This window comes from Apteryx mantelli, chromosome 28 (assembly GCF_036417845.1).
Source record: "Apteryx mantelli isolate bAptMan1 chromosome 28, bAptMan1.hap1, whole genome shotgun sequence".
Classification (NCBI taxonomy): Eukaryota; Metazoa; Chordata; class Aves; order Apterygiformes; family Apterygidae; genus Apteryx; species Apteryx mantelli.
The window spans coordinates 1,437,924-1,456,611 of NC_090005.1; the positions used below are offsets into that span (position 1 = coordinate 1,437,924).

At 72.1% G+C, this 18,688-nt stretch overlaps 2 protein-coding genes across 3 annotated transcripts; one reads left to right on the forward strand and one right to left on the reverse strand.

Annotated features, from left to right (window-relative positions):
* Positions 1-354: 354 nt before the first annotated feature.
* Positions 355-5,832, forward strand: NR1D1 (nuclear receptor subfamily 1 group D member 1). The gene is made up of 8 exons (XM_067311926.1): positions 355-382; positions 2,799-3,122; positions 3,203-3,291; positions 3,388-3,532; positions 4,061-4,524; positions 4,631-4,816; positions 5,341-5,551; positions 5,633-5,832. The coding sequence occupies exons 1-8, from the start codon at positions 355-357 to the stop codon at positions 5,830-5,832; spliced, it is 1,647 nt and encodes a 548-aa protein (XP_067168027.1).
* Positions 5,833-8,192: 2,360 nt separating this feature from the next.
* On the reverse strand, positions 8,193-17,948 carry THRA (thyroid hormone receptor alpha). 2 transcript variants are annotated; one of them, XM_067311927.1, is made up of 10 exons: positions 17,893-17,948; positions 17,545-17,750; positions 15,208-15,269; positions 14,194-14,294; positions 13,960-14,107; positions 12,110-12,315; positions 11,428-11,574; positions 11,100-11,358; positions 9,254-9,438; positions 8,193-8,849 (listed from the first exon to the last, which is right to left on the reverse strand). In XM_067311927.1, the coding sequence occupies exons 2-10, from the start codon at positions 17,595-17,597 to the stop codon at positions 8,757-8,759; spliced, it is 1,254 nt and encodes a 417-aa protein (XP_067168028.1). In that variant the 5' UTR covers positions 17,598-17,750; positions 17,893-17,948; the 3' UTR covers positions 8,193-8,756. The 2 variants fall into 2 exon arrangements, with proteins under 2 accessions (XP_067168028.1, XP_067168029.1); XM_067311928.1 differs by lacking the exon at positions 8,193-8,849 and having other exon boundaries at positions 9,171-9,438.
* Positions 17,949-18,688: the final 740 nt, after the last annotated feature.

The window sequence follows — 18,688 nt, forward strand, 5'->3', positions numbered from 1 at the left end:
GGAAAGTGTGTCACTGGGGCACGAGGCTCTCCCCGGGAATCACATGGGGGAGGCGGCGGCGCCGCGTGCGGCCCAGTGCGCAGCCGCGGCCGGTGCCGGGCGGGCGGCGGGGCGGGCGGCGGGCGCACAACAGCCCTGCCGGGCGGCGGCGCGGCACGGCACCGCTCGGCTCGCTTTGGCACCGCTCGGTTTTTTGGTTTTTGTTTTTTGTTTTTTTTTTTTTTTTGCACGGCCCCGTTTTTTTGCACGGCCCGGTTTAGCGCGGCTCGGTTTTTGCACGGCCCGGTTTAGCGCGGCGCGGCTCGGCTCGGTGCCCGGTGCGCGGCGCCGTGACAGCCGGCTGCCAGCCCCACGATGGCCGCCCCCGACACCGGCAGCACAGGTCAGTGCCCCGCCGCAGCCCCCCGCCCCGCCGGCCGGCCCCGGCCCCGCGACCGCGCTCCCGCGCCCCCCGGGGAGCGTCCCCGCACCGCGACCAGCCGCTGCCGCCCACCGGAGCGCGGCCGCGGTCTGCGCGCCGGGGACCGGGGGGGTGGAGGGGTCCGGACAGCGGATCGGGGAGGGATGCGCACCGGGCACGGAGCTCCTTCGTACCGGGACCGGGCGGTGCTGCACAGCGGGGTAAGGGTCCGGACACCGGGATCGGGGGTTGTGGACACCGAGGCGGGGGGGGTGAGCCTGGACACGGTGGAGTCCCGGACAGCGGGGCAGGGGGGGGTGAGCCAGGACACCGGCGCAGGGAGAGATGCACGGCGGGACCGGGAAGTCCCGGACACCGGGGAGCCCTGGACACCGCGACAGGGAAGGGGATGCACCCGGGACCGGGGAGTCCCGGACAGCGGGACGGGGCGGGGGAGCCCGGACACCGGGACGGGGGGAGGGGGGGGGAATACACGGCGGAACCGGGGAGTCCCGGGCACCGGGGGTTAGGGGGGATGCACCGGGGGTGAGCCCGGGCACCGGGAGTTAGGGGGGGGATGCACCGGGGCAGGGAAGGGGCTGTGTGCGGGTGCGCACCGGGACCGCACAGCGGGCCGGGGGGGGGCGGGGGGTCACGCGCGCCGGGCCCCGGCGGGGGGGTGACACCGGGGGGGGGGCCCGGGGCCGCCGCGGCGCTGCCCCCCCCCCGTCACGTGGCCCCTCCCCGGCGCTGCCACGTGCGGAGTTTGTTTTCCCCGCAGCCCCGCCCCGCCCCCGCCCATTGGTCGCCGGCCCCTCATTACATCATCGCTTCTCCCCCCTCCCTCCCCGCGCGACGTCACAGCCGGAAGCGGGGACGCCGCGCTCGAGTCGCCCTTTTAAAACAGCGGCGAGGGGGTGGAGGGGGGGTGGGGGAGAAGGGGCGGGGCGTGGTGACGCCATCGCCGGGGCAACGGGGCCCCGGGGCGGAGGGGGGCCGGGGGCGGGCCCGGGCGGAGCGGACGGCCAATGGGGAGGCGGGGGCGGGGCAAAGCGTGAGGGAGGGCGGGCCCGGGGGCGGCCACGTGCGGCCCGAGCACGTGGCGCGGCGGCGTGAGGCCGCGGGAGCGGGGGGGGGGCGACCCGGGGCCGGGCTCGCCGCCTCCCGCTGCGCCGCGCACCCGGGGCCGGCGCTTCACGGACCCCCCCGTGCTTCAGGGACCCCCCCCGGGGTCCCGGTGCACCGGAGCTGGGGACCCCCCCCCTCGGGGTCCCGGTGTTTTGGGGATTCCCCCCCCCCCCGCGCTCCCAATGCATCACGTGCCCCCCCATGTCCCGGTGCTCCGGGAGCAGGTATCCCCCGGGGTCTCAGCGCTTCGGTGTCCCCATTGGGTCCTGTTGCTCGGGGGTGCAAGGGCAGGATGAGCTGCTGGTGCTTTTGGGGTCAGGACCCCCCCCCCGGGGTCCCAGTGCCTTGGATTCCCCCCCCTCCCCCCGGGTGCTGCCGCTGTGGGGTGCCCCGAAGTGCTGGTGCTTTGCCCGGGGTTCCCACGGTCCCGGGGGCTGAGGAGCCCCAGGAGCCGCTTTCCCTCCCCCGCGTGGTCGGGGGTCTGCCGGCTCCCCCGGCCCCCATGGATGTCGGGGATGGGGGGGGGATTTGCTCCTGGCCCCGGGGCCGGCGGCAGCGGGGTGGGGGCAGCGCGGGCGCTGGTAGGGCACCGGGACACGCGGGACGCGGGCAGCACAGGGGCATCCTGCCCACCCCGGTGCCGTGCCGGCGAGGGATGCGGGACCCGCTGTCCCCGTTTGGGGGGGGAGGGGGGGGCTCGCTGCGGGTCGCGGCACCGCGCTGTTCCCGGCTCCACGGATTTGTGCCAGAGGTGCCCTGTGGGGCGGCAGGCACATGGCCCCGGCGAGCCGCCTGCGGGAACGCCGCCCCGCACGTGTCCGGCGCTGAGTCAGCCGGAGCCGCGGCCCGGGCAGCTTGGGGGGGGGCCCCGGTGCCGCAGCCTCGCTCCGCTGCTCCTGGCTCCACGGGGATCCCCGGCATGGAGCCCCCTGCCCTCACCGGGAGGGATGGGGGGGGCCGAGCCGCAGGGAGCCGTCCCGGACGGTCAGGGCGGGAGGAGGCCGGGCTGCGTCCGGGAAGCCGGGCGCATCCCGATTACGCCTCCGCCGCTTCGCATCCCGCATTCCTCCCTCGGGCATTTCCGGGGCGCCGTGCCCGTGTCGCCGGCCGTGCCCGTGTCCCCGTCCCACGTGGGGCCGGCGCCCGTGGCGTCGTCGTCGGGGCGTTGTGCCACGGGCGGCCCCGGCTCGTGCCGGAGGCTCCCGTGCCGCGGCGAGGCTGAGGCCGGGCGCCGCTCGCTGCACGCGTGACCCCCGCGCTGTGCCCGCAGGCGGCGTGATCAGCTACGTCGGCTCCAGCGGCTCCTCGCCCAGCCGCACCAGCCCCGTCTCGCTGTGCAGCGACAGCTCCAACGGCAGCTCCCAGCCCTTCCCCACCTACTTCCCGCCGTCGCCCACCGGCTCCCTGCAGGACGCCCGGAGCTACGGCGGCGGCTCACTGGGCTCCCGTGAGGACGGCTCCCCTTCCTCCTCCTCCTCCTCCTCCTCCTCGTCCTCCTCGTACGGCTCCTCGGGGAGCTTCCCCGGGGTGCAGCCGGTGCCAGCGGACGAGCGGCGCCGCGGCTCCCCCAGCAAGGCCGGCGGCTCCATCACGAGTGAGCAGGGTGGGCCGGGCGGCGGGGCCGGGTCCTGCGGCCCCCCCGGGCCCCCCCCCCTCACCCCCGTCTCCCCGCAGAGCTCAACGGCATGGTGCTGCTCTGCAAGGTGTGCGGGGACGTCGCCTCCGGCTTCCACTACGGCGTGCACGCCTGCGAGGGCTGCAAGGTAGCGGCACCGCGGGGGGGGGGGGGTGCACGGGGCGGGGGGGGGGGGACGCGGCGCCCCCTCGGACCCCCCCCCTCACCACCGGCCTCCCTGCAGGGCTTCTTCCGCCGCAGCATCCAGCAGAACATCCAGTACAAGAAGTGCCTCAAGAACGAGAACTGCTCCATCGTCCGCATCAACCGCAACCGCTGCCAGCAGTGCCGCTTCAAGAAGTGCTTGCTGGTCGGCATGTCCCGCGATGGTGAGCGCCCGCCACCCCCCCGGGACCCCCCCACTCGGCGCTGCGCGGGGCCCCTAGGCCCAGTCCCCCTGCTTGCACTCGCGCACTTGCACGCTGTGCATGCTTGCTTGCACGCTGTGCACGCTTCCTTGCACACTTGCACGCTGTGCATGCTTGCTTGCGCACTTCCTTGCACTCTTGCACACTGTGCACACTTCCTTGCACACTTACATGCTGTGCACGCTTCCTTGCACTCTTGCGTGCTGTGCATGCTTGCTCGCACACTTCCTTGCACTCTTGCACACTGCACACTTCCTTGCACACTTACATGCTGTGCACGCTTCCTTGCACACTTCCTTGCACACTTGCATGCTGCACACACCCCCTCCCCCCCCCCCCCAGCTCCCTTGCTTGTGCTTGGGGCTGCACACACCCTCCTGGCAGGATGAGGGATGCAGCTGCGCTCCGGGGACCCCCCGGACCTGTGTCCCGCTGGCCTGTGGGGGGAGGTCATCACCCAGAGGCGCTAACGCCCGTGTCCCCCCGCAGCGGTGCGCTTCGGGCGCATCCCCAAGCGGGAGAAGCAGCGGATGCTGGCGGAGATGCAGAGCGCCATGAGCGGCCTGGGCAGCCCCCCGCCGAGCGGGCCCGGCACCGGCGAGGGCCCGGCACCCGGCGGGGGCCGCGCGCCGCCCCCCGGCCCCCCGCCGCCGGCCCCCCCCGCCTGCTTCTCCCAGTTCCCCCAGCAGCTGACGCCGCCGCGGTCGCCCAGCCCCGGCGGGGCCACCGAGGACGTCATCGCCCAGGTGGCCAAGGCGCACAAGGAGATCTTCGTCTACGCCCACGACAAGCTGGGCCCCCCCCCGGCCCGCGAGAGCGGCATCCCGCGCTGGGACGGGCCCCCGGGCTGGCCGCCCGGCCCCCCCGCGCCGCGGCTCTGCCCCGCCGCCACCGGCCCGCTGCCCCCGCCGCCGGGCTGCCCCTGGCCCCGCCGCCCCAAGGAGATGCTGCCGGTGAGCGCCAGCCCCCCCCAGACGGGTGTCCGCAGCCGCTACTCGCCCCGGCGGCGACGCGGGCGGCCCCGGGCGCGGGGGCTCACGGCCGCGCCGTCGCCCGCAGGCCTGCCCCATGAACACGCACCCGCCCGGGCGCAGCGGGCGCACGGTGCAGGAGATCTGGGAGGACTTCTCCCTGAGCTTCACGCCGGCCGTCCGCGAGGTGGTGGAGTTCGCCAAGCACATTCCCGGCTTCCAGGCCCTCTCCCAGCACGACCAGGTCACCCTGCTCAAGGCCGGCACCTTTGAGGTAGGTCCGGGGGGTGGGGGGGGTGGATGAGACACCGGAGGGTGGCAGGGGGCTGCCAGCGTGGCACAGCCTGGTGCAGTGCAGCACGGCATTGCATGGTGCAGCACAGCAGTGCATGGTGCAGCACAGCAGTGCATGGTGCATTGCAGCACAGCACGGTGCAGCATCGCACAGTGCGGCACGGCACAGCGCAGCACGGCATTGCATAGTGCAGCACGGCAGTGCATGGTGCATTGCAGCACGGCACGGTGCAGCATCTCACAGTGCAGCATGGCACGGCACAGTGTAGCACGGCATTGCACGGTGCAGCGTGGCATTGCACGGTGCAGCGTAGCACAGCACGGTGCAGTGCAGCATGGCATCGCGCTGCAGCACAGCACGGCGCAGTGCAGCACAGAGTGGCACGGCACAGCACAGCGTTGCACGATGTAGCTTGGCGCGGTGCAGCGCAGCGTTGCACGATGTAGCTCGGCGCGGTGCAGCCCGCCGGGACGCGCAGCCCTCACGCGGCGCCCTTGCCCCAGGTGCTGATGGTGCGCTTCGCCTCGCTGTTCAACGTGAAGGAGCAGACGGTGACGTTCATGAGCCGGACGAAGTACAGCCTGGAGGAGCTCTGGGGCATGGGCATGGGCGACCTGCTCAGCTCCATGTTCGAGTTCAGTGAGAAGCTCAGCGCCCTGGAGCTCAGCGACGAGGAGCTGGGGCTCTTCACCGCCGTCGTGCTGGTCTCGGCAGGTGGGGCTGGCACAGGGGGGCGGCGGCGCGGGGGGCCGGGGCGCCGGGGGTGCCGCCGGCCTCACTGCCCCGTCCCCGCAGACCGCTCGGGCATGGAGGATGCGGCGTCGGTGGAGCAGCTGCAGGAGACGCTGATCCGCGCCCTGCGCGCGCTGGTGCTCAAGACGCACCCGGCCGAGACGTCGCGCTTCACCAAGCTGCTGCTCAAGCTGCCGGACCTGCGCACCCTCAACAACATGCATTCCGAGAAGCTGCTCTCCTTCCGCATCGACGCCCAGTAGCCCCCGGACGCCGGGGCCCCCCCCCCCGGACCCCTCGCGCCACCCTGTCCCCCCCGGCGGGGACCCTGTACATAGCGCCGGGGCGCCCGGCCCCGCAGCCACGTGCCGAGCGCTGCTGGACTCGCGGGGGCCGCCCCCGGCACGGCCGGACGCCGGGGCCCCTCGCGGCCCCCCGGGGGCGGGGGGACCCCCTCGACGCCCCGCGGCCAGCGGTGGAAAGCAGAGGCCGGAGGCCAGCCGAGCTGGGTGGGTGGGTTTGGTTGGTTTTTTTTTTTTTTTTCATCATATATTTATTACATAAATATATAGTAAAATAGACCAGCAACAATTACCATAAAAATATCTTTCTTTAAAATCCTGACCAAAACACAAAAGGGTTTAAAATCGCACGTCACAGACTTGTGATTGTCACGTAAATCAGCAGCGCCTGCCCCGGCCCCCCCCGCCCCCCCCCGGCCTCGCTGGGGTCCCGGCCGGCGTACATTCAGCGCCTCCCTGCGCGGCCCCCCCCCTCCCCCCCCCCCCCCGCGGGCCGGGGGCGCAATGCATAGTACGTGGGGACCCCCGCGGCGCCGCACCGCACCGCGCCGCGCGCCCCCGGCGCAGGAGCCAGCTCCGGGAGCCTTGAGGTATGTGCCGGGGGGGGGGGGGACCGGGCACGCGGGGGACACGGGGACGCGGGTCCCGTCCCCCCCCCCTCCTCCCCCCCTTTCCCCGGGGCGCCGCGCCGGGGCCGGGGGGCGACGCTGGACGTGCGACGGCGAGACGGAGACGAGACGGAGCGGCCCGCGGGGGCGCGCGCGCGCGCGGACGAGCGAGCGTGAGTGCGAGTGCATGCTCACGAGCGCGGGGGCACCCCCGCGGCCCGGCACGGTGAGAGCGAGCGGGGACACGAGCGGGGACCTGGGGGGGGGGGGTGGCGGGAGAGGGGACCGGGCTGTGCCCCCTGGGACGAGCCGCCCCACGGTGCCGCGCTGCCCCAGGGCGGGGGGGGCCAGGCGCCCGGCCGGGGGCACGTTTGCTGCTTAAGACACGTCCCATGACGGCTCTCCTGCCCCGACCCCGGCACGGCCACGGAGCCGTGAGCATTGGTGGTGCACGGGCATTGCATGGGCATTGCACCGGCACTGCACCAGCACTGCACGGGCACTGCACCGGCGCTGCACGGGCACTGCAACGGCACTGCACCGGCATTGCATCGGCACTGCACGGGCACTGCACCGGCACTGCACGGGCACTGCACCGGCATTGCACCGGCATTGCACCAGCACTGCACGTGCATTGCACCGGTGCTGCACACACATTGCACCGGCATTGCACCGGCACTGCACGGGCACTGCGTGGGCATCGTGCAGCCTGCCAGCTCCCGGCCCCGCAGCCCCAAAGGCACCATGTTAAGGCCTGGCGCGGGGGCCCCAGCACGCGCACGGAGCTGGCCCCGCGTGCAGCACCGAGCGCCGGGTCAGGGAGGCGCCGGGATCCGCACGAGGGCGGGCGATGGCGCTGCCTGTCGCACGAGCTGCGCCGTGCCGGGGCACCCGGCAGAGCCCGGGGCGAGAGCTTAAGACATTCTTGCACTGACCGCGAACCAAGCCCCGCAGCGGGAGCCGAGGGCACCGAGCGCGTCCCCTCCCGGGCCGGGGCGGCAGCGGGTGCCACCGCCCGCGTCCCCATTGCAACGCCCCGGCACGGCCCCCGGCCCGGCCCCGGGGCTGTGAGCACCGCCGCCGGGCACGGGGCGAGGAAGTGTTTCACGTTGGGATTTCTGCTTTTAAACGACCCGTAAAAAGATTTTTTTTTAATTACAAAAATTATATATTTTATAGATATTTTTATATATATATATATATATGTATGTATATATATATATATATTAGCTTAGATGGGCTCTGCCAGCCTGCCTGCCTCGCCTGCCCGGTGGTGCTGCCCCCCGCCGCCCCCAGCCCTCGGCCTCCCGCCTGAGGTAAGAAGAAAATTCACAAACCCAAACCGGGGGGACGGTGACAAGGCCGCGCGAGGCGCCGGCCCCCCCGCGCCGCCGGGCAGTAGTGCAGTGCGGCCGGGCGCTCGCCCCCGCCGGCGCCTCCGGGCCATTGCAACTTTTGACGGAAAACAGAACAAATAAAACGATGACGACGACGAGAAGAAAAAAAAAAAAACATAACGAAAAAACAACGGAAAAGGTGTGTGTTGGGGGGGGGTGTTTGTTGGGGGGGGGCGGCCGCAGTGGGGCCCCGCAGCCCCCCCCCGGCCGCGACGCGCCCCTGCCGCCGGCGCTTGGCACAAAATTGCCTCCTCTCAGCCCGAAAAAAAAGACAGAAAAAAGCCCCGAAACAAAGCGGCTTGCGGGGGGGGGGGGGGGGGGGGGGGGGGCCGGGACCGTGCGGCCGAGAGGTAGAGGGCGAAGCAGAGACGTGGCATGGGGGGGGTCCCCGGTCCCCGCGGGACGGGGCTGGGTCCCCCCATGCACAGTGGTGCCGGAGGTGCCCCGGCACGGTGCAACGCCCCGGCACGGTGCAACGGCACGATGCAACGGCCCAGTGCAACCCCGGGGCGCCCCGGCATGGTGCAACGCGCTGGCACAGTGCAACGCCGGGGCACCCGGGCACGGTGCAACGGCACGGTGCAACCCCGGGGCGCCCCGGCACAGTGCAACACCCCGGCGCAACGCAACGCCCTGGCACGATGCGACGGCACGGTGCAACCCCAGGGCGCCCCGGCACGGTGCAACGCTGGGGCGGCCGGGTGCACCTGCACCCCGGGGTCCCCGGCGCCGTGGCCGCCGCGCGCTGCCGCCGGGCCAAAAGTGCATGCGGCCTCGGCAGCCCCCGCCGCCCCGGGCAGCGTCTCCCTGTGCAGCCCCAGCGCCCCCGTCCTCCTCTCTCCTCTCCTCTCTCCTTCCAAAGTGCAGTTAGTTTAATATTTTAGCCTCTCAGGGAGGGAAATAAATGCTTAAAAAATAATAATCTAAGAAGAGAAGAACAATAAAGGAAACGCTCGACCGTCGGGGCCCTTCCCTGTGCAAACAAACAAAATTCGTCAAGTCCTGGGGCGAGGGAGGTGCCGGCGCGGGGCGCCGCGGAGCCGTGCCGGCGCGGAGGGGCCGCGGGGACGCCGGGGTGCCCCGGGCGCGCGGGGCGGCAGCGTTCCCCCCCCCCCCCCGCCACCCTGCCGCCCTGCCACCACCGCCGGACCCCCCCTGCCCGGCCGCCCGCCCCGGGGTGCAGCACCGCCCGCCCTCGCCCGCGGTTCGGGGGCAGAAAAAGAAAAAGGGGGGAAGCGGAGCGGGGAAGCAAGCGCGCGGGGGGCACGGGGCGCGCGGGGGGGGGGGTGGGGGGGGCGCGGGGCGGCCGCCCTACACCTCCTGGTCCTCGAAGACCTCGAGGAAGAGGGGTGGGAAGAGCTCGGTGGGGCACTCCACCTTCATGTGCAGGAAGCGGCTGGCGTGGCAGGCCCCGATCATGCGCAGATCCGTCACCTTCATCAGCAGCTTGGGCCAGAAGTGGGGAATGTTGTGTTTGCGGTAGTTGATGTAGTGCTCAAACGCCAGCAGGTAGGTCTCCTGGCACTTCTCGATCTTGTCCACGCAGATCAGCCCCGTCCGGTCTGCGGGGCGCAGGCACCCATGTCCGGAGGGTGCCGGCCCCCCGCGCGCACCCTCCTCCGGCGGCGCCCCGGCACCACGCCGCCTGCCCCGGCATCAGTGTCCAACCCTGGACATCCCCATCCACCTCCCCGGCCATGAGCATCAGTGTCCAACCCTGGACATCCCCGTCCACCTCCCCAGCCATGAGCATCAGTGTCCAACCCTGGACATCCCCGTCCACCTCCCCAGCCATGGGCATCAGTGTCCAACCCTGGACATCCCCGTCCACCTCCCCGGCCATGGGCATCAGGTGCCACCCTGGACGTCCCCATCCACCTCCCCAGCCATGAGCATCAGTGTCCAACCCTGGACATCCCCGTCCACCTCCCCAGCCATGAGCATCAGTGTCCAACCCTGGACATCCCTGTCCACCTCCCCAGCCATGGGCATCAGTGTCCAACCCTGGACATCCCTGTCCACCTCCCCGGCCATGGGCATCAGGTGCCACCCTGGACGTCCCCATCCACCTCCCCAGCCATGAGCATCAGTGTCCAACCCTGGACATCCCCGTCCACCTCCCCAGCCATGAGCATCAGTGTCCAACCCTGGACATCCCTGTCCACCTCCCCAGCCATGGGCATCGGGGGCCACCCTGGACGTCCCCGTCCACCTCCCCGGCCATGAGCATCAGTGTCCAACCCTGGACATCCCCATCCACCTCCCCGGCCATGAGCATCAGTGTCTAACTCTGGACATCCCTGTCCACCTCCCCGGCCATGGGCATTGGGGGCCACCCTGGGATCTCCCATCCTTGCACAGCTCCCAGGGCCTGGAGCAGCAAAGCACCCAACCTCACGTGTCCCAGGGCTCCAGGCACAGCGCTGCCCACCCCACATCCCCCTACAGTCCATCACAGCTCCTCCAGGTGCCCACCATACATCTCCCCATAGTCCATCACGGCTCCTCCAGGTGCCCACCCCACATCTCCCCATAGTCCATCACGGCTCCTCCAGGTGCCCACCCCACATCTCCCCATAGTCCATCACGGCTCCTCCAGGTGCCCACCCCACATCTCCCCATAGTCCATCACGGCTCCTCCAGGTGCCCACCCCACATCTCCCCATAGTCCATCACGGCTCCTCCAGGTGCCCACCCCACATCTCCCCATAGTCCATCACGGCTCCTCCAGGTGCCCACCCCACATCTCCCCATAGTCCATCACGGCTCCTCCAGGTGCCCACCCCACATCTCCCCATAGTCCATCACGGCTCCTCCAGGTGCCCACCCCACATCTCCCCATAGTCCATCACGGCTCCTCCAGGTGCCCACCCCACATCTCCCCATAGTCCATCACGGCTCCTCCAGGTGCCCACCCCACATCTCCCCATAGTCCATCACGGCTCCTCCAGGTGCCCACCATACATCTCCCCATAGTCCATCACGGCTCCTCCAGGTGCCCACCCCACATCTCCCCATAGTCCATCACGGCTCCTCCAGGTGCCCACCCCACATCTCCCCATAGTCCATCACGGCTCCTCCAGGTGCCCACCCCACATCTCCCCATAGTCCATCACGGCTCCTCCAGGTGCCCACCCCACATCCCCGGCACGGATCCCAGGCTCGGCGCACGGCGCTGCCACCCCGGCCCCCCACGACGCCCCCCCGGCCGCGGCGCCGGCACCTGAGGACATGAGCAGCACGGCCTGGAGCAGGGCCACCTCGGTGTCGTCCAGGTTGAAGGCAGAGAGGGACTTGCCCAGGTCGAAGATGGCGTCGGAGACGACGCCGAGGCCGCCGTTCTTGAGCTGCTCCCGCTTGACGGCCATCTCCCCGCTGAGCGTCAGCGTCTCGCTCTCGGGGTCGTAGCGCACGGCCGCCCGCAGCGACATGATCTCCATGCAGCAGCCCTTCAGCAGGATGATCTGGTCTTCGCAAGGCAGCTGCGGCACACGGCGTCAGGCGGCGGCCCCGGCCCCGGCCCCCCACCCCCCCGGAGCCGCCCCCCCTACCTCCGAAAACATGGGCAGTTTTTTGGCAAAGTCGACCACGCGGGTGATGGCCGGGGTGATGATTTTTGTAAACTCGCTGAACGCCTCCAGGTCGACTTTGTCCCCGTCGGGCATGGAGGCCATGGGCGACTGGCCGATGTCCTCGGGCTGCCGGGCACAGAGCGGGCGGCCGTGAGCCCCGGGGAAACTGAGGCACGGCAGCCCCGGGGCTCCCGGTGCGGGGGAAACTGAGGCACGGCGGCCCCGGGGCTCCCGGTGCGGGGGAAACCGAGGCACGGCGGCCCCGCGCCGCCTGCCGCGGGGACCCGGGCGTCCTGGGCGCAGGGCAGCAGCCAGGAGAGGGAGCTGTGTGCCCAGCGGCACAGCGGGCACGCATGGATGGACGGACAGCACGGGGACAGCCGGACCCGACGGCGGCCGCCCCACCGCGCAGCTGTCCCCTTCGGTCACCGCTCGCCCCCTTAACCCTTTGCCGGGAGGGACAGGCGTCTCCGGCGCGCTCCCGCGCTCAAGGACACCCGGGACAAGGACACCTGGGAGGGGGAGTTGGGCCCCCCCCTTCCTCCCCCCGCGCCACGTGGGAGGGCAGCGCGGCGGCCTCATGCGTGCGCTGAGCGTGCTGGTGCTCAGCCCAGGCGGGGGCCGGGCGCGGGACGGGGCTGGGCTCCCACCGGGCGCTCACCAGGAATTTCCGCTTCTGCTTCCAGTGGCTGCCCTGGGCGTTGGTGCTGCGGTGCGCCTCGGTCACCACGTGGATGAGCTCCCACTCCTCCGCGCTGGGCTCCGGCCGGTGCTGCAGCGACTTGATCATCTCCTCCTTGCGCCGCCGCTCCCGGTTCTCCTCGATGAGCTTCCGCTTGGCTACCCGCTTCGAGTCGTCCAGCACCACTGCGCCGAGCCGGCCCTCAGCGGGGACGTCGAGCCCCCCGGCCGGCCCCACCGCCCCGCGGCATCGCTAGCCGTGCCGGCCACCTCGATCGGCCCCACGGCGCGGCTGGTCACCCCTACCGGCCCCACGGCACCTCCAGCTGCACCGGCCACCCCAACCACCCCCACGGCACCTCTAGACACCCCCAACCACCCCCATGGCACCTCTAGCCGCACCGGCCACCCCAAGTGACCCCATGGCACCTCTAGCTGCACCAGCCACCCCAACCACCCCCATGGCACCTCTAGACACCCCCAACCACCCCCATGGCACCTCTAGCCGCACCGGCCACCCCAAGTGACCCCATGGCACCTCTAGCTGCACCAGCCACCCCAACCACCCCCGTGGCACCCCAGACACCCCCAACCAGCCCCACGGCTCCTCGAGCTGCACCGGCCACCCCAAGTGACCCCATGGCACCCCAGACACCCCCAACCACCCCCACGGCACCTCCAGCTGCACCGGCCACCCCTACCAGCCCCACGGCACCTCCAGCTGCACCGGCCACCCCAACCACCCCCATGGCACCCCAGACACCCCCAACCAGCCCCACAGCACCTCAAGCTGCACCGGCCACCCCTACCGGCCCCACGGCACCTCCAGCTGCACCGGCCACCCCAACCACCCCCACGGCACCTCCAGACACCCCCAACCAGCCCCACAGCTCCTCGAGCTGCACCGGCCACCCCAAGTGACCCCATGGCACCTCCAGCTGCACCGGCCACCCCAACCACCCCCACGGCACCTCCAGACACCCCCAACCACCCCCACGGCACCTCTAGCCTCACCGGCCACCCCAAGTGACCCCATGGCACCTCAAGCTGCACCAGCCACCCCAACCACCCCCATGGCACCCCAGACACCCCCAACCAGCCCCACGGCTCCTCGAGCTGCACCGGCCACCCCAAGTGACCCCATGGCACCCCAGACACACCCAACCACCCCCACGGCACCTCAAGCTGCACCGGCCACCCCTACCGGCCCCACGGCACCTCCAGCTGCACCGGCCACCCCAACCACCCCCACGGCACCTCTAGCTGCACCGGCCACCCCAAGTGACCCCACGGCACCTTGAGCTGCACTGGCCACCCCAACCACCCCCATGGCACCCCAGCCACCCCCAACCAGCCCCACGGCACCTTGAGCTGCACTGGCCACCCCAAGTGACCCCATGGCACCTCTAGCTGCACCAGCCACCCCAACCACCTCCATGGCACCTCCAGACACCCCTAACCAGCCCCATGGCACCTCTAGACACCCCCAACCACCCCCATGGCACCTCTAGCTGCACCGGCCACCCCAAGTGACCCCCACGGCACCTCTAGCTGCACCGGCCACCCCAACCAGCCCCACGGCACCTCTAGCCTCACCGGCCACCCCAAGTGACCCCACGGCACCTCTAGCTGCACCGGCCACCCCAACCAGCCCCACGGCACCTCTAGCCTCACCGGCCACCCCAAGTGACCCCATGGCACCTCTAGCTGCACCGGCCACCCCAACCGGACCCATGGCACCTCTAGCTGCACTGGCCACCCCAACTGGCCCCAGGGCTGTGCCGACTGCCCTGTCCCACCCCATCCCACCCCGTGGCGCCCCGCACTCACGGTCCATGGCCATGCCCACGGAGATGCACTTCTTGAAGCGGCAGAGCTGGCACTGGTTGCGGGTGATCTTGTCGATGACGCAGCAGCCATCGTACTTGCAGGAGTAGGTCGGGTGCAGGTTCTTCTGGATGGTCCGCCGGAAGAAGCCCTGCGGAGCGGGGATGGCGCCGAGCCCCGGTGAGTCCCGGCGAGCCCCGGCGAGCCCCGCAGCCCCCACCCGGCCCCGCGCCTCACCTTGCAGCCCTCGCAGGTGATGCAGCGGTAGTGGTAGCCCGTGGCCTTGTCCCCGCACACCACGCACTGTTCATCTTTGTCCAGGTAACTAGGGATGTACCCTGCGGGGACGAGCGCGTCGGGGCGCCCGCCTGCACCCCCGCGCCTCGGCTTCCCCCGCGCAGGGTCTGCCCCGGCGCTGCCCCGCCGCGGCGCGGGAAGGGTTAAAGCCGCGGGGGGGGACGAGGGGGGGGGGCTGCCCGGTGCCCCCCGCAGCGATAAAGCTCCCATTATCCGGGCCGGAGCCCTGCCAGCCGGCAGTGCTGGCTGCGCCGCGGCAGGGCTGGTCCCCGCCGCACAATGGCCCAGTGTCCCCACCGCCACCGCCGCCGCGGGGAAACTGAGGCACGGAGCGCCCGCGGGCGCCCGCACCCCGGCGGCTGGGCTCCTGCACCCCCCCCCCCCTCCCCAGCTGTAGGGAGGGCCCAGGCGTCCGGGGTCCTGCGCCTCCCCCCGCCAGCGCATCCGGGAGCCCCGGGGTGCCGGATGCAGGGCTGGGGAGCCCGGACGCCTGGGCTCTCCCCCAGCCCAGGATGGGGGGAGGGGTGCGCAGTGGGTCCCGGCTGGGGGAGGGGCCCGGACGCCTGGGTCCCACCAGCCGGCCCCTCCTCCCGCCCGGCAGATCCCGCCGGCGTCGGCCGCTCCCCGCTGGGGAATGGGGCAGGGCCGGGGTGCCCGGCCGCGGCGCTGGGTGCTGCGCGGGGTCGGCACCCGGCCGGGACGCCGTATCGCGGGTGCCTGGGTGCTGCCGGCACCCGCAGCCCCCCCGACCCACGCGGGACCCGGGCGCCCCATAGGGATGTGGGGTGCACGGAGCCATCCGGGGACCCAGCAGGGACGGGGGTGCCCAAGGGACCTAGCACGGATGTGGGGAGCCCAGCAAGGACGTGGGATGCCCAGGGGACCCAGCAGGGACGGGGGGTGCCCGGGGCACCCTGGGGTGTCCAGCGGGGGCGCGGGGGCCGGGGCGCCTACCTGACATGCTGCTCTTCACCAAACATTGGCTGCTCTTTCTTTTGCGCTTGCCATCCAGCCACCTGCGGGGAGACGCGCCGTGAGCCGGGGCCCGCGCCGACGGTGCCCCCAGGCCCCCTGCACCCCGCCGCCCCCTGCACCCCGCGGCCCTGCACCCTGTGTCCCATGCAACCGGGTCCCTGCTTCCCACGTCCCTGCGCACCCTGTGCCCCCTATGTCCCTGCACCCCATGTCCCTGTGCACCCCATGTCCCTGTGCACCCCATGCACCCTGTGTCCCAGCACCCCATGTCCCTGCACCTCATGTCCCTGTGCACCCCGTGTCTCTGCACTCTGTGCACCCCACGTCCTCATGCATCCCACGTCCCTGTGCACCCAGTGCCCCCTATGTCCCTGCACCCCATGTCCCTGTGCACCCCATGTCCCTGTGCACCCCATGCACCCTGTGTCCCAGCACCCCATGTCCCTGCACCTCATGTCCCTGTGCACCCCGTGTCTCTGCACTCTGTGCACCCCACGTCCTCATGCATCCCACGTCCCTGTGCACCCTGTGTCCCAGCACCCCGTGTCCCTTCACCCCATGCACCCCATGTCCCCATGCACCCCATGTCTCCGCACTCTGTGTAACCCACATCCTCATGCATCCCACGTCCCTGTGCACCCCGTGCACCGTGTCCCAGCACCCCATGTCCCTGTGCACCCTGTGCCCCGTGTCCCTGCACCCCATGTCCCTGTGCACCCCATGCACCCCATGTCCCAGCACCCCGTGTCCCTGTGCACCCCCGTGCTCCCCATGTCCCTGTGCAACCAAGTCCCTGCACCCCGTGTCCCCAGGGCCCGCCAGCGGCCACGACAGGGGCTCCCCTCGCCCCGCGGGTGCCTGCGGGTGCAAGCGCCCGGCTCGGGGCCAGTGGCACGTGTGCAGGGGGACACGCGTGGGCCGGCCGGGCCCGGGAAGCCCCCGACTGCCCCCGGGATCCGGGGGGAGGGGGGAATGGGCGAGGGGTGGGGGAGGGGAGGGGAAGCGGGTGGGGGAGGGGAAGCAGCGGGGGAGGGGGAGGAGAAGGGCCTGGGGGAGGGGGAGGGGCGGGGGAGGGGCGGGTGGGGGAGGGGACGGGAAGGCGGTGGGGGAGGGGCTCATTTACAGTCAAAGACAAAATGTCCTTTTGGCTCAGCGGGGAAGTGACATCACGGGGCCCGGCCAATGGGCGAGGGCGGGGGTCCGCGCCTCACCCGCGCCGCACCAGCCCATTGGCGGCGGCGCCCGGCCCGGCCGGGCGGGGCCGGGGGGGCCCAGGCGTCCGGGGGGCGGCGGGCGCCCAAGGTGACCCCGCCGGGCCCCCCCGGGCACGTGCGTCTCCGGGCCGCGCTCCCGAAATAGCCCCGGCGCTGGCGGGGCGCCCGCGGGGCCGGGCAGGGGGAGGCCCGGGGCCCCCGGACGCCTGGGCCCCGCTGGGTGCCCTCCCCCTCCCCAGGCATCGCTGCAGGGAGCTTGGGCTTGCACGGGCGTGCACGGGGCGTGCACGTGCATGGGGCGCGCACGTGCACGGGCTTGGGGCGTGCACACGCATGGGCATGCACACGCATGGGCTTGGGGGCATGCACACGCATGGGGCACACATGCATGGGCCATGCACATGCACGGGGCATGCACACGCGTGGGCTTGGGGGCATGCACGTGCACGGGGCATGCACACGCATGGGCTTGGGGCACGCACATGCATGCACGGGGCATGGTCTTGCATGGGGCATGCACGGAGCATGGGCACGCACAGGGCATACGTTGGCATTGGCTGCAGGCATGCACAAGCTATGAGCATGTGGGGGGCATGCATGGGCATGCATGGGGCACATGTGGGGCATGGGCACGCTTGGGGCATGGGCTTGCATGGGCTTGGCGCATGCAAGGGGCATCTGCGGAGCACAGGCACGCATGGGGCATGCACGGGGCATGGGTTTGCATGGGCTGCGGGCGCACATGGGCTACGAGCACGCAAGGGGCATGCACGGGCTGCAGGCACGCGTGGGGCACGCCCGGGGCAGGGGTCTGCATGGGCTACGAGCATGCAAGAGCCATGCACGGGGCGCAGGCGTGCACGGGGTGCAGGCGTGCACGGGCCACGTGCTACGGGCACGCGCAGGGCACGGGCTTGCACAGGCGCGGCCCCGCAGGGAGCAGGCGCAGGCTCGCACGGGGCTCGCGGATGCACGGAGTGGAGATGCACAGGCGCGCACGGGGCACGGGACCGCGGGGACCGCAGAGGGACCCAGCGGCATGGCAGGGCGCGGAGGCCGGGGGGGGGGGGCAGAGAGGGGTCCCGGGGGGGGGGTGTCTCACCGGGTGTCCTCTGGCTCCGACAGCGGGTCCAGGGTGCTGGGCTTCTGTTCCATTCACCGCAATTCCATCAAGGAGCGCTCAGCACTGTCCGAGTGGGCTCCGCCACCGGCGCCGGGCGCGGGGGGGGGCCACGGCGGGGGGCTACGACGCGCGCCCCATGGCGCCCGCCTCAGTGCTCAGCTCCGCGCAGCATCCCGCGGCCCAGCCTGCGGAGGAGACCGCCGGCGCCCGCTCAGCCCCGCGCCGAGCCGAGCCGAGCCGAGCCGGGCGGGCGCGAGCGGGCCCGGCTGAGTCCCGACGCGCTCAGCCCATGCGTGGCCCCGGAGCCGGGCGGGGGGGGACACTTACGGCGGCGGCGGGGGGCGCCGGGGCGGGCGCGGGGGCGAGGGCCGGCGGTGCCTCCGGGGGGGTCTCCTGCGGCAGAGAGGCGGCGGTGGGGCCGGGGAGCGGGCAGCGGCGCCCGGCCCCCGCGCTGGGGGAAACTGAGGCAGGCGGCAGGGCGGGCGGCCAAGGAGCCGCACAGGGGTGGGGTGGGGGGGCAGCCGCATCCCCCCCCCCCCGGGCGCCGTGCCCGGCCCTCGGGCTCCTCCGGCTCCGCGCGGGGCCGGGCGGAAAGTAGGTCACGTTTGTCTTGGCCGCGGCAGGAATTCCTCCGGCGGATTTAAAGCGCGGCAGCGGCAGCGCGGCTGGGCCGGAGACGGGCACCGCTCCGCGGGCACCGCTGCCCGCGCCGGCCCCGCGGCTCCCCCCGCCTGCCCCCTTGGCCCCCCTCCAGGCGGGGAAGCCCAGCGGCGCCGCGGGGCCGCCCCGGGGCCGTGCCAGCGCAGCCGGTGCGGGGCTGGGAGCTGCGTCGCGCCCGGACGCCTGGGTCCCCGCGGACGCGCTGCCGTACCCATGCAACACACGGGGGCTTGCACGGGGGCTTGCATGAGGGGTTGCACGGGGGGCGGGTTGCATGAGATCTTGCACGAGGGGCGGTTTGTACAAGGGGTTGCACGGGGGGGTTGCATGGGATCTTGCACGAGGGGGGGGTTGCACGAGGGGGAAGCGAGGCACGGCACTGCACCCCGCCGCCCGTGCACACCAGCGAGGCGTGCCACGCGTGCGTGCAAAGCTGACGGCCCCGGCACCGCCCGGACGCCTG